Raw genomic sequence first — 15,372 nt, forward strand, 5'->3', positions numbered from 1 at the left:
ATTACATGCAAATGTAATTGTTGATACGTCTTTGTACATTAATATTTTTATTTTACTACAAATATTGATAATTTCATGCTCATCGCATTCATCCAAAATATTATTTTAACATTTTTATATATGTATCTAAATAAAAAGACCGATTTATCTGCAATTCATTTTCAGCATATTTTCGTATTTGATGATGATGATGGTGTTTTTTCATTATACCATTTTGAAATTATTTTCATTGCTATATCGATAGTATCACCTGAGAGAAAAGTATAAAGTTTATCATATTTCTCACCAAAAAAATTATTAAAAAGAGTAATTGAACAAATATTTATTATTTTATCATTAATTATTTTTTAAAATTTATTATCTCTAATAATGCTTTATATTATTTCTTAATAATGCTTTATATTATTATATTATTTTAAACAATTTTAAAATAAGCAAAACTTGATATATATAATATTTTGATTTCAATTATCACATCAATCACAGAAAAATCGAAATGAATAATGTAAATTCGTTTTGAGAAATTACAGTAAAAAATGAAGATATCTGCTAATAAAATAAGAGCAATTAATGCCGTGTTTATAAAAAATCATTAAAAACTTATATACCTTTCGGTTCTACCGGATAAAACTTTGTGGAAAAGGTAAACGGCCGTTCAACTTCGTCAAATATTCTATTATTAATCTCGGTTATGTTAAACTTAGTATTTTCAACTAGTGATTTCTCGAGAGCATTCAGGAAGAGCTCCCATCTGGGCTTGAAATAATCTGCCATTACTCCTGACCACTGTTTATTCGCATAGTCTCTGATCTCACCGTTTGGTCCCCACAGGGTGATTTGATTTTTCGCATTGTATTCGTAGGATTTCCTTTCCTCCTCGTTAGTGGCCATATCTTTCGCTTGGGATAACCAGGTACCTACCAGAAAATTACTTCCCGATGCCAGAATGGATTCGAGATCATCGAAAAGTTCCAATAAAGTGTTTGCGGATGATCTATAATACGTTAATGTAAATAAAATAAAACTTTTTAAATATAAATTATATTTTAAGAGTTATTATATATATTAATAATTGTGCTATGTTAGCAATTTTGTAGTTTTATTTTAACTTCTTTTTTCTATTTTTAATCTTATGAATTCTTATTTTTACTTAATGTGAGGAAATTATATAATATAAAAGTTAAGAAAATAATGTCAGGCATAAAGTAAACTATCACACTCACCGAAAGGCAGTAATATTCTTTTTTTTATAAGAATCTAATATAATTGTATATAGATCATCGCCCATTAGTTGGAGAGCCTGCCTAGTTATATCAACCACATCATGTCTGTAGAGAGTACTATTTCTTCTACCATGTCTCGCTTTTAAGAATGTATTCCACATATAATAGAAATTTTTTCGGTTATACCAAACCTATATATGAAAAAAAATCGTTTTATGTTATAATTTATGATATTTTTTGTTTAATTGTATTTTATTATGTTTATGTATATTAAATTTTCGTATTTAATTGTCTGCCTGTATTGGAGAAATACGATTATAGAAAATTCTTGATCGATCATATGTGCGTCATTTACAATTTTTAATATATATCTATACCCATGATGAAATATTTAAACTTGGCCGTCTGGTAATGACATAATGTCCTCTGATTCTTTGTGAGCCGATAAAATTGTAAACTGTTCTGCCAAGATTCTGCCAAGTAGCCACCGCGTATTCGTTCCATGCGCCATATCTTCGGGTAGCATAATTTTCGAACCTGTCGATCAATGATCTTCCGTCGTATTAATTTAATTAATTAAACTAACTTTTAATTAATAAGCTCTTTGTGTAACTCCGCACAAGCCTGTTGATAGATTATCGAGACACGGTAAAGCTTTAGGACGATACTCCTTCGAGGAAAATCTGTCGTTGCACATCAGAACGTGCATAGGAATTGCATGAGGCACGCATTCTCACCAAGCATCAAGGTCAACGGGCTCGTGACGATACGCCATCTCATTCATTAACTCGTAAATCACGTAGTTCTGATTGATGCCCTCAGGCGTCAGACCGGTTCCCACCATCGTACTGCCATTCATATTCCTGCCTTCGAATGTGCGCTGAAGAAAGAATAAAGTAAAAATATCTCGCAGTTTATGTTTTACCTAATTCGTTATCTTAACTAAAGATTGTGTGACAGTTTTCTAATTTTTCGGAATTTTTATCGTTATTATAGAATTTACGAAGAAATATTAAATTAAGATACATGGTAAAATATCTTCTTTTTTTTAAATTAAAAATCGATAAGATTTACGCCCAATCATGTCGTATTTAAGTAATGTTTGTTAAAAGTTACATTAAAATTACAAATTAAATTAAAGACAATTAACTTATACTCGTATCACATTCTCGAGAAATATGAAACTATTGTAATTCAATTGTTTTTTGAGAAAATTAATCGATGAAAATTACAGAAAAAAATCAGAATTTTTTCGAAGAAATTATATTCTTCAAATTCCGTATTGACAATGCGAGATTACAGTGTGCTATAGATGAAATATAACAGAGAAAAATCGAACTCTTTTTAATGAAGGAAGAGCTATTTGTATACATACTTGATTAATGATTTGTGCGGATCCGAACATTCCCAAGGTGCCACCAAAGTTGTGTAGCATGCACCAGATAAACGGTTGTCCATAATATGATTTTAATCGGCCGTATTGTGGAAATTGTTCCGATTGCAAATCCAATATTAACATTCGTCCCTACACATATGTGCGATTAATTTTTGCATTTTGAAGTAAAATGATTTTATGATTATTGTAATATATATCGTCATACATAGATTATTTTTTTATTCAGGAAATTTAAAGGAAACATATTAAATAGCATTATTTTACGTTCTCGGGACTTTATTTTTTATATTCTGAATATATGCTTAGCAAACACATTAAACTAACGTTAAATTGATTGTATCATATTATATGAATATTTTATACATTAAGAATAAAACATACAAGATATATTTATTTTGCCCTTTTGCAGAAATTACTCGTTTATGCATTATTATTATACTAACTCGACGTGTTTACTTATCAACAAAGTACGATCAATATTTTTTCTATTAATAATCCAAGCTTACCATAGGTACCGAGGTCAAAAAGGATTTCACTCTAGGCTCTGTCCAGAACATGAAATCATGCACGAACAGCCAGGCTTGCATCAACCTTGAAAAACATAATATAATATGTATTTTATATAAGAACATAATTATTATGTACATTTAAATAAGATCTTGAATCCGAAATCTAATCTTGAATAGCAATGTATAATATATTGAACTGTTTGTCTTAAAATTTAACTTTTATTAATCTACTTACCATATTGCTTTAGAATCGACCGCATTTATAGCCGCGAAAACTGCATGGCCAACGTTTCTCAAGTAGATAAGTTCAGTGCTACCAGGCTCGTTTTCATTAAAAGTGTCGCAATTGTAAATGTGATCGGTACCAAATTCGTCGATATACTACAATGAAATATTTATGTCTCTCTGTCTCATTAGTTGTCTCTAATATTTTAACTTACCATTCGTAAGAACTTTTCTCCAATGATCTGAAATAGCGGATCTGTCGGTTCTAACAGATAAGGACTGAAAACAAAAATTTATTCCTACTTAATTAAATACGATTTTTTACTTTGAGCATATTTCTATGATAAATGTGCAATAATTTTATCTATATTTTCAATGTTTCTATTAATTGCATTTATATTTTATGAATTATCGCAAAACGCAACGTCTTGCATTATAATAAATCACTTTTAAGATTATTGGAGGAAGAAAGGAAAAAAAAAAAAAATATATATATATATATATATATATATATTTTTTTTTTTTCCTTTCTTCCTCCAATAATCTTAAAAGTGATTTATTATAATTTATTATATATATATATATATATATATATATATATATATATAACCAGATTTCTTTGATCGTACCAACAATATTTATCTTCGAAATTGTTCCAAGGATTAATCTTCGTCATATTAGCATTTGGAAAGAGTCTGGCGAAAGCTCGTGGCACATGACCAGCGAAAGCTGGTAGTACTGGAACGATTCCGAGATCTCTCATTCTTCGAAGAATCTGATGTTGTAGATGTATGGTACGATTATGCCAATTTGTTGATAATGGTCCACCAAAGCCACGAATATTGCCCATCCTTACCCTAAAGTATCACAATAAATATATTTTACTTTCTGCATAAAAGATTTAAAAATAAATGGATACTCTCGATACCAGGGTAAGAAAGCAGGACCACCCAAATGCTCATCGATTTCTTCTTTTGTGAGATTGAATTCTTGATACAATCTTTGCCAGATCGCTTCTTGCGCAGTAAAAGCGAGAGCAAGATTAATTCCATTAAGAGCCATCCAATCAATATTTCTCTCCCATTGTTCCCATTGCCACCAGGTCGAGCTATAGCCCACAGTGCACACATTCTGATAATATCTGAATCTGAAAGATAATGAAATACTGTAAATATACATTGGCGTAAAATCAGATATCGAACTATCAAGAACGAAGTTTTACATGTCATATCACCTATCGTTAGATGTAATTTTAATTCGAACTTCCGGTAATATATTAGGTAGAGTAATCTGTGTACCATCCCACGATATATGAACATTACAATAATTCTTCAAGTAATAATGCAAACCCCACGTGATCGCTACTCCAGAAGTACCACGAATTTCGATTTCACCCAGAGGATTTTTTGTTACCTGTGAATAAAGAAATAAATCAACAGTATTGGATTATTTTTCTGTGTAAATAAATATTTACATTATAAACGAACATATAATTGTATTCGAAAATAAATGTTGCACCTTGAAAGTATCTTTGTCGACGGGACCCAAATCGGTATCTACCATCATAATAAATAATTTGGATATCTCTTTGCCCAATAATCTTTCCGCTACATCTTTAGCTGCTTTTGCTTGAATTTCCGGCGAAGTGTGTGATCTTATATGGCCTAAAGTAACCTGAAACGCTACTCATACTTTTATCTCATACTTTCAGCCATTATGAGATTTTGAGTACTATTTTGAAGAAAGAGTGAGCAAATTATTGCAAATGGATAAGGAATGCTAAAAGCATTGATTGAATAATTTATTTGACTACATAATCATCTATATCTATATCATTATATCTATATTTTAGATAGTTTTTTATATTTATTTTATTTTACAAAAAAAAAACAAATTTTACTTACCGTCCGACTTGTAACATTGACTAGACGGTACGAACAATCCAAATATTATAATAGCTAATTGTAACCATGATGCTACAGTAGTAATATCCATTTTGATAAACTCCAACACAGCGACTGACGCGCATAAAAGTAGGGACACAGAAAGAGCGTGATCATACGTTGGAGCATATTAACACATCCCTACTCTTATTTCTTATCTGATCAGATCAAAACAACCAATGACTCTTGACGATACAATTGCATTCATGAAACGGTCACATCAGCATTAATAAACACTCACTCTCGCTCATCATTCACAATGGATTTATTTATGAATTATTTATGAAATGCACGATTTGTGTGATTGTTTGATTTTATATTTATTTGTGCATATTAATAATTAAATAAATCAAGTTACGTAAATCAAGAAACATATGCTTAGAAGTATTAAATATCATAGGCTATAAGAGGCAAACGCGGTTGGTCGTGCGTCAGTTTTACAGAAAATTAATTTATTCCTTGTGAAACTGATCTTTATGCACAGGGCACGGATTCTTCTTGGTTAAACCAAGCTAAATTTAAAATCTCTAATACCCCTCTTATCCCCTGCGATTTAAAATTTAGCTTGGTTTAACCAAGAAGAATCCGTGCACAAAAATCAATTTTACAGAAATAAATTAATTTTCTGCAAAACTGACGCACGATTTAATACTTCACATTTAATTTCACACAGAGAGCCTTACTATCTTCTTTATATGCTTAGAAATATGATGTTACCAAACACAAGCTTTAAGATCATCATAAAACAACATGATAGGGATAAGATAGTTAAAAAAATAATTTCTGTTATCTTTAATATATATATACAGATTATTATATATATATATATATATATATATATATATATATATATATATATATTATAAAATTTCTATTATTTTTATAATACTTGTGCGCAATGTAATGTTTAATAAGCAAAAGAAAAATTATGAAAATTCTATCCTTAATGTCTAAACAAAAATTAAATTAAAGTATTTTAATTTTATAGATATAAGTATTGTGTGTGTGTGTGTGTGTGTGTAATTTTATAGATATAAGTATTGTGTGTATGTGTGTGAAGCAAATAATTGAAAATTATATATGATTTTTCAAAGATTAAATAGATATTAAATCCACAGAATGATTTTGCAAAGATTAAATAGATATTAAATCCACAATAATAGATAAGAAATAGGTAAACAGTTTCGATCTTATATTTAAAAAATATCGCGAAATGGCTTAATTTTTTCACTTACATCTATGATTAAATTAATCTCTTTTGTGACATTTAATTTCATTGGATGTCTTTATTAGTGTCATATTAGAAGTAAGGCCTTATAATTCTATAAATTTTGAAATATTTTTATTATTTTATTTCTACAGTAGGACATTTCTAATATAGCTGGAAGAAAGTTTAAGAAAACTTATTTATTTAGGCATCTCGTTTGATATGTCATAATAGTGATGTTAATTCGATATTTTTATCAATATCATTAAATAATATAATATAATACTATTTTCATATGATTTATATATTTCTGTTAAATGAAATTAAATTGCCAATATAAGGTATAATATTATCGATAAGATTTGATAAAATTTGAAATAAAAGATTAGATTCATTTACAAAATTTATTCAATATAGAGATTAAAATGCGTATGAATGATATATATATATATATATATATATATATATATATATATATATATATATACAGGGTGTCCCAGACCATCCGTACACCCCTTTTAAAATGAAAATAAATGGCTTTTATCAAAAATCGCGATCATTTTAAAAGGAGTGTACGGGTGGTCTGGGACACCCTGTATATATATATACACTACTCAAAAGAATCTAGGGAACACTTTTCATACCCTAAAAATTAGGCTATTTTCAAACCGCTGAAACTCGTCGAAAAATCATCGTAGAAAAAAAATTAAAAAAGCATTTTGAAGCATGAAGTTTCACCTTTAACGCGCTATCGGTGGTTTTTTAAAAATCTTTTATCTTCCTTATTCTGCGCTTTAAAAAGGAACACACTGTTTAGTTCCTTAAAATTATGTATTTTTAACACGCTGCAACTTGATGAAAGAAATTTTTTTCGAGAAATTCAACTCAAGCTCTATAAATTACAACATTTTCTCTGTAAAATGCTTTTTTAAAAATCTTTCTACGATTTTTTTTGACCGAGTAATGCGATGTTGAAAATAAACCAGTATTTTTTAGATATGATATCGATACTCGGTGAAAAATCATCGTAGATGAAAAATAAAAAAAGCATTTTGAAGCTTGAAACTTCAACTTTAACGCGCTATCGTTAGATTTTTTAAATTTTTTATCTTCTTTTTTCTGCGCTTTAGAAAAGAACATTGTGTTTTTCCTTAAAATTACGTTTCTTTGACACTCTGCAGTTCGATAAAAAAATTTTTCTCAAAAAATTCAACTCAATATCCATAAACTACAACATTTTACCTACAAAACGCTTTTTTAAAAACTTTCCTACGATTTTTTTGACCGAGCTACATAACTTCGAAACCAATATGTAAAATGATGTATACCGCCGGCATTAGCGTTATCCAATGTGCACCACGTGGAGGTTGCCGATCGGATTTTGCACATCATGTGTTGTGTGTGTGTGTGTGTGTTTTACATAGCAGAGATAAGGACCCCGCAGTTCGTCATTCCTGCAGTATTTAATGACTCCAAACCCTCTCTGCTCTCTCTCTCTCTCTGTGTGTGTGTGTGTGTGTGTGTGTGCGCGCGCCAGCACGCGTGCGCGCGTGAGTGCATATGTGTTTAATAGCGTGTGTTACCTCCTCTCTGATCAATTACCGCTTGCAGACGCTCTTCTTCATATTGATTTCGAAGTTATGTAGCTCGATCAAAAAAAATCGTAGGAAAGTTTTTAAAAAAGCGTTTTGTAGGTAAAATGTTGTAGTTTATGGATATTGAGTTGAATTTTTTGAGAAAAATTTTTTTATCGAACTGCAGAGTGTCAAAGAAACGTAATTTTAAGGAAAAACACAATGTTCTTTTCTAAAGCGCAGAAAAAAGAAGATAAAAAATTTAAAAAATCTAACGATAGCGCGTTAAAGTTGAAGTTTCAAGCTTCAAAATGCTTTTTTTATTTTTCATCTACGATGATTTTTCATCAATATCATATCTAAAAAATACTGGTTTATTTTCAAAATCGCATTACTCGGTCAAAAAAATCGTAGAAAGATTTTTAAAAAAGCATTTTACAGAGAAAATGTTGTAATTTATAGAGCTTGAGTTGAATTTCTCGAAAAAAATTTCTTTCATCAAGTTGCAGCGTGTTAAAAATACATAATTTTAAGGAACTAAACAGTGTGTTCCTTTTTAAAGCGCAGAATAAGGAAGATAAAAGATTTTTAAAAAATCACCGATAGCGCGTTAAAGGTGAAACTTCATGCTTCAAAATGCTTTTTTAATTTTTTTTCTACGATGATTTTTCGACGAGTTTCAGCGGTTTGAAAATAGCCCAATTTTTAGGGTATGAAAAGTGTTCCCTAGATTCTTTTGAGTAGTGTATATATATATATATATATATATATATATATATATATATATGTGTATATATACATATATACATATATACGTTCCAGATCACCCGTATATAATACATAAATACATACAAATGAATAATATATAATACATAAATAAAGATAATACATAATTTATCGTAATTTATCGTAACTGTTACAAGGTGCATAATTATTCATTTCAAAAATGCAATAATATTTAAGATACATTTAGCTATTCTTTATAATAATTCTTTGTAAATAATAAACCGTTGTCGCACGATTTGAGTGCTAATTGATATTGTCTTAATGTAAGATTACTTTTGTAATTTAACGATATGCAATTAATTATCTTTGTGATTGACAGTACCTAATAATTGTAAATCTTTGTGTGTGGAAAATAGCTGACTCAAAGCAGGAAGATAGTAATCAGGATAAGTATCAATGTCTTTTTGTGCTTCTTCCAGAGTATCACTTCCTGTACCGACCAAAAGTTTCTTAAATCCACACATAGAGGCAAATCTCATGTCCTGATTAATCCTAAAGTTATATATATAAATTAATAAAATGTTTTTTTCTGAGGGATCGATATTCAAATAATATGGATGTATAACATATACATACATATATAATTATATATACAGGGTGAGTCAAAAGTATGTTTTAAAAATTTGTGAGCGTGTTCCTGGATAAAAAGGAAGAACAAATGTTCATATGAACATATGGTCGCAAATGCTTTGTTGTCGAGATAATGGACATAAATCAGCAGTATCAAATAATGCTTTATTTGAACGTTTACAATTTTGTTATTGTTGTTTGTTTTTTTTTGTTTTTTTTTTGTTTTTTATCTCGACAACAAAGCATTTGCGACCATATGTTCATATGAACATTTGTTCTTCCTTTTTATCCAGGAACACGCTCACAAATTTTTAAAACATACTTTTGACTCACCCTGTATATATATATATATATATATATATATATATATATATATGTATATATGTATATTAAAATTTTTTAATTTGAATAGCGTAAACGTCAAAAAGAAAAAATATAATAAATTGAAGAATTTTATTATGTGTTTACTCACGTGTCGCCAATGAACAAACATCTTTGTGGATCAGTCACGTTGCATGTATCTAAAATATAATCTTTTAAAATTTCGCTGGGTTTGCCACACAAAATCGGCTTTCTTCCGCTTTGTGCGCTGATAAGGTGCGCGAATGGTCCAGGACCTGATGATAAGAAAAATATTTTTTTGTTTTAGAAATATACACATATATTTGGAATAGAAAAAAATATTTTTATAGAGAATATATTTCTTTTATATTCCATTATATACAGCAAAAATTCTTATACATATATATGTATATATGTATATGTATATATATATATATATATATATATATATATATATATATATATATATATATATATATATATATATTAAGGATTACAAATTTACAAACTTACAATTAATAAGTAATATAAATATTTTTATGTTAAAAAAGTTTACGTTATTTATGATAACAATATTACACAATGTACTTACCTAAGATCTTCAGTTTAGAAGGTACTGATTCTACGTGTATCCATTCTTCCGTTGCCCCTGCTATATACAATACATCCTTACGTTCGAGGCATGATATCGCCAAAGCTAGTTTTGACCAATTGCATTTACTATCAAAATCATAAATTATTGCTTTAACGGACGGTCGATCCAAGATACCTTTTATAGTCAGAGATGGTTTTCCATCGTAAATTTTTGGCTAAATAACAAAAATTAAATTTAATCTGTTGTCATAAATTTTGCATAGAATTATATTCAAATCAGAATTTTCGGATTGGCTTTCAAATTAACTTGTTAACTTAATATTATTTATATGAAACTATTAATTATATCGGAAAAAGGTAAAAAACTTTTATTTATTTACTCACTTCCTCTTCTGTTATTCGTATTCCTGCTTTTTTTAAAGCGTTCCGTGATTCATCCGAAACAATGGCGAAAACTTCGTCACGAAAATCAATTTTATTCAAATACCAGATAATCACTTTGACGATATTAACTATATGGTCCTGTAATATTAAGTGTCATTTATAAAAATACTAATTTCAAAATTTTTTACTTTATATGAATGTGTTATACGTTTATTATCATCTCTCATACGTTTATTACTATCTCTCATAGTATAACAGCCTTGATATTTTAAAAATATTTTAATGACTTATATATATATTAGCGACTATTACTGATAATGAACTGAATATTTACCCATTATTGAATAATAAGACTGAGATGATGTGAGGTGCATTTTAATATACATATGGATTATAATTCTTGTAATTACTATTATTATACGTTAGTATCTTATTGAATTGTACTACATAGATTAATTAGAAATATAAAAATAAATTGAATATAAAAATATGTTTTAAATGTTATATGTTTAGAAATTTGTTTTTATATTTATGTAATATTTAGCATAATTTACGATATTTAGGTAACTTTAATAGTTATGTAAGTCATAGACTGTCTTTTTGAATAGAAAGATTCGTAATAAGAGAGAAAGATTTGTTGATATAAATTCCGTGTATACATACCAAATAATTATCAGATAAACCGAAAAAATAGAAAAAAGACATTGCATACTTACTGGATTCAAATACAAGCAAGCACATCGAGCTCTGTCACAATAAGTTTGATCCTTATTCTCGCTATTATTTGTAACTAGATATATCTTCTTTCCCAATTTTTGTAATATCGCTAAAGATTCGAAACCACCCTCAATAGGATGACTAATTTGCCACACGACTCCTGGGAAATACATATTAATTGCAGTTTTGTATCTAAGTTTATATTAAAGAGAAGATTTTTAATTAAAATTTTTTGTTTAGTGCAATATATATTCATTGAATCAAATAATTTCTTTTTTGTTTTTCAAATAATTTATTTTTATTTTTCATGGTTATCAAAAATTTATCAGACATTTGCAAATGTTCAAGTTAGATAAAACCTATATATCATAATTTAGAAAAATATATCTGTATAATCTTTAAGCAGAGAGCACAGATTTTTGCATAAGTGCATAACCATAAGCATAAGAAAATTGATTGGGCCATTTTCTTATGCATTTTTTTATGCATTTATGGACCAATCAATTTCCTTCTGCTTATGATTATGTGCTTGTGCAAAAAAGCCTGTGCTCCCAATTTTATTATAATTTTTTTTAACTATAATCTTTTTACTACAATTAAAAGTCGGCAGGAAGCACAATAGAGACCTGCCACGGAGAGTCGGGAACTATAAATTCGCAAATACATTGTAGCCAAAATAGAGAGAATGAATAAATATATTAAAATAAAGAATAAATAAAATAAATAAATATTTATACATATATGTTATATACAGGTATGTAATATTTATTTACTCCTTATTTTTATATATTTATTTATGTACATCTAATCATTTATATTTTTATTCTATAATGATATATCATAAATATATACGATTGCTGAAAAATAATATCAGACAAGAACTATTATGTACGAGTATATACATATACATATACATATATATATAAATATATAAATATATAAATATATATATATATATATATATATATATTTATTTATTTATTTATTCTTCTATCATGCTGATGCTGTAGAGAAACAAGGGGTGTTTTTCGATTCAAGCATGATGCGCATGAAACAACAAAAAATCTATAAATCGTTTCGTATATTACAGATTTTATAAAACTTTATGTGCATCATGCACGAATTGGAAAATAGGGAAGGATAATGTAAGATAGTCAGTTCTTAAATAATATTTTCTTTTAGCAACCGGATAAATAAGTAAAAAATAAAATATTACATAATTCATTAAACATTTGTTGCATAAATACTGATAATGTGAAACCATCAATAAGTAATACATAATGAATATATAAATACTAACAATGAGTATAAGATATTCAGTCTGTAACGTTAGAAATTCAAGTTTAAATTAATAATTATTTGCGTTCAGTAATTTTGTTTAACCATTATTATATATTTTATTACAAAAATTATTACATTTTTTGTTAATGAATTAGTTTAAGAATAATTTTTATGTATATTATTTTATGTATATTTTTAAGTATACATATACATAATTATAATTATAAATAATAGTTTAATCAACACAATTATTTTTAATACATTTGAATATAAAATATATATATAAAATATATTATATATAAAGTATTAAAATGTGTATTTTCTCTGAAGAAACTATAAATTTAAAAAGAATATTTACAATAGTAATATCTTTTTCTTTTCATAGTTGCTATTAATTTATTACATTATCAAAGATACATTCAATGTATTCAAAAAATAAAAAATTTTTTATACACATATATAATATATATGTAATTATAAATAAGTAAAAATATTTTTAATGTTTTAAAAATTATTCTTAAATTAACAAAAAATGTAATATTTTTTTACGTAAAATATAATATAAAAGAATTAATGACGTGCGCGGACTTCAACGTGAATCTTCAGGGTAGATTGAACATCTTGCACTTCACCATTACGTATTACTCATATATATCTTCATGTTATCAATATTTATGTATCAGTATTTATGTGTTTATACGATATCGATATAATAAAAAAAATATCATTATTAGCCTATGAAACTATGATTATGGTTGCAAAAAATATCAAATAAAGATTGACAGCATGCTATGTCCCTATCCTGCTAACATATGAAATATCGATAATATGAGAAAGCAATAAATTACCAAGTCTAATAAGCACCGTCTTACATATCGTATACTTGTTTATCCTGTTATCTATAAACCTGTTATTTAACATATAATATTTAGTCACATATATAATTTACATTATAATTTAAATATATATATATATATATATATATATATATATATTCATATAAAATTCACAAAAAGTGGGTTAGTCTTATTGCATTACTGCTTTTTGCCGAGAAACCAAAAAATATTTTCGGGATGTATTTCGGCTATAAAAAAATACGCTAGAGGAATAAGGATAGCATGATTGTTAATCCTTTTCTGTCTTTTTTCTTTGCAGTGCATTCGCGCGAGCAATGCTATAATGTATGTATACGGACATACACCTGTACATAGAGACCGAGAATTTATTTCCTAAATTGATTACTCTGAAACCGGAGTTTCACATTATCATTGCTGTCATTTCGTATTGTCAAGACCTCCAATATTAATTCAGAATTTGCCCGTCACTCCTGCCGACTCTTAACATATATTCTATTAAAATATTTTATCAGAATTTGATAAAAGAAAAAAGGCTAAAGACCGTGGCGTAGGATGTTATTACGTAATTGAAATTAAAACATAAATCTAGGACGGAAAATTTATATATTCTTTAATAATAGTAACAAAACATTCCGTCGAGAAAAAATAATACGAATACAAAAAAATATCGACAGACGTACGTTTCGATCCAATGCGGATCTTTTTCAATGTCTTACACGGATCGCATAACGTGATTAGAACGCGAACGTTGCAGAGACGCGCGCAGTACAAAATAATTGAAAAGTCAAACACACAAATTCAAATAGTCGACTAATAAAACGCAAAGAATAATAACGGTCATGAAACAAAAGCGCTTGTACAAAATGATAAAAATAAATAAAAATATATATATGCATGGCCTTTTTTTCTTTTATCAAATTCTGATTGTTATCTCACGGACCGTTATCCTCTCTTTTGTTTTTAAAATATTTTATATTTTACAAAAAAATTTATGATCTATGAAATATATATCTCCTCTGATATATATCAGAGAAGATATACATTTCATATATATATAAGAGAAGATATATATTTCGAACTTTTTTCATTAATTGTGTATAATTTGTATTAAATGTTGTGTAACTTTTGTGTTAATTGTTACTCACCATCGATGTCGGATAGAACTATGTCGAAAGACGTTAAAAACTCTCTCAATTTTTCAGCCGAGAACTTGCTAAGATCCTTGGTCTTTGACATGATGAAATTTTTAAACACGTATTGCCTATATTTGTAAATATTTGATAGTGACGTTTCTTTTCTCCTGACTGCTGCTAACCGCAGGTTGGCACGGAGCGAAAGGAGCATGCTTTCAAATACCGTGCTGGTATCGGTTTTGCGGCCTTATTCTGTAACTTTTTAACGCATACACTAAAATTATAACGCATGCGTTATAGCACTCATAACGTATGTTTTACGTATGATATGTAAATATCCAACAACAGTTCAAGGTAAATCCATGTAACGTGATCTAGGTGCAGATTTATTCATAAACATAATTACTCTTTTTTTATCATTACGTCGAAGTATTTTATTACCAAAATAGCAATGTAGATTTTATGTGGATATTTCTACTGAAATTATGATTGATCAATCAACGTCCCACTCGGCATGTAATATTACTAAAATATTGTAATGTTCAGGGATATTTCATTAACATTTCTCAATTGTAACTTTGGTATATTCTGAAATATATCTGCATCATGTTTTTTATAATATTGTATTTGC

General features: G+C 27.7%; 2 protein-coding genes across 3 annotated transcripts; both read right to left on the reverse strand.

Annotated features, from left to right (window-relative positions):
• Positions 1–2: 2 nt before the first annotated feature.
• Naglu (N-acetyl-alpha-glucosaminidase) lies at positions 3–5,406 on the reverse strand. Of its 2 annotated transcripts, none has more exons than XM_083095135.1 (14): positions 5,258–5,406; positions 4,872–5,027; positions 4,588–4,766; positions 4,282–4,500; positions 3,983–4,210; positions 3,569–3,632; positions 3,364–3,509; positions 3,126–3,210; positions 2,599–2,748; positions 1,961–2,103; positions 1,601–1,760; positions 1,224–1,414; positions 609–994; positions 3–250 (listed from the first exon to the last, which is right to left on the reverse strand). In XM_083095135.1, the coding sequence occupies exons 2-14, from the start codon at positions 4,917–4,919 to the stop codon at positions 162–164; spliced, it is 2,088 nt and encodes a 695-aa protein (XP_082951261.1). In that variant the 5' UTR covers positions 4,920–5,027; positions 5,258–5,406; the 3' UTR covers positions 3–161. The 2 variants fall into 2 exon arrangements, with proteins under 2 accessions (XP_082951261.1, XP_082951262.1); XM_083095136.1 differs by having other exon boundaries at positions 4,872–5,035; positions 5,258–5,385.
• A 3,603-nt stretch (positions 5,407–9,009) lies between these two features.
• LOC145968684 (uncharacterized) lies at positions 9,010–14,923 on the reverse strand. The gene is made up of 6 exons (XM_083094346.1): positions 14,754–14,923; positions 11,470–11,630; positions 10,754–10,891; positions 10,368–10,584; positions 9,906–10,050; positions 9,010–9,355 (listed from the first exon to the last, which is right to left on the reverse strand). The coding sequence occupies exons 1-6, from the start codon at positions 14,842–14,844 to the stop codon at positions 9,160–9,162; spliced, it is 948 nt and encodes a 315-aa protein (XP_082950472.1). The 5' UTR covers positions 14,845–14,923; the 3' UTR covers positions 9,010–9,159.
• Between the last annotated feature and the right edge of the window lie 449 nt (positions 14,924–15,372).

Source organism: Camponotus vicinus, unplaced genomic scaffold (assembly GCF_025532165.1).
Source record: "Camponotus vicinus isolate PSW18456_S1 unplaced genomic scaffold, iyCamVici1.0 SCAF_3, whole genome shotgun sequence".
NCBI lineage: Eukaryota > Metazoa > Arthropoda > Insecta > Hymenoptera > Formicidae > Camponotus > Camponotus vicinus.

Coding starts and splice junctions, on each gene's coding strand:
- Naglu (XM_083095136.1), bottom strand. CDS start 5,348: ATGGATATTACTACTGTAGCATCATGGTTACAATTAGCTATTATAATA. Junction 5,036..5,257: donor TCAATGTTACAAGTCGGACG/GTAAGTAAAATT, acceptor AAGTATGAGTAG/CGTTTCAGGTTACTTTAGGC. Junction 1,415..1,600: donor GTTTAAATATTTCATCATGG/GTATAGATATAT, acceptor TTTCATATATAG/GTTTGGTATAACCGAAAAAA.
- LOC145968684 (XM_083094346.1), bottom strand. CDS start 14,844: ATGTCAAAGACCAAGGATCTTAGCAAGTTCTCGGCTGAAAAATTGAGA. Junction 10,892..11,469: donor CTTGCTTGTATTTGAATCCA/GTAAGTATGCAA, acceptor TTAATATTACAG/GACCATATAGTTAATATCGT. Junction 9,356..9,905: donor TGTTTGTTCATTGGCGACAC/GTGAGTAAACAC, acceptor ATATAACTTTAG/GATTAATCAGGACATGAGAT.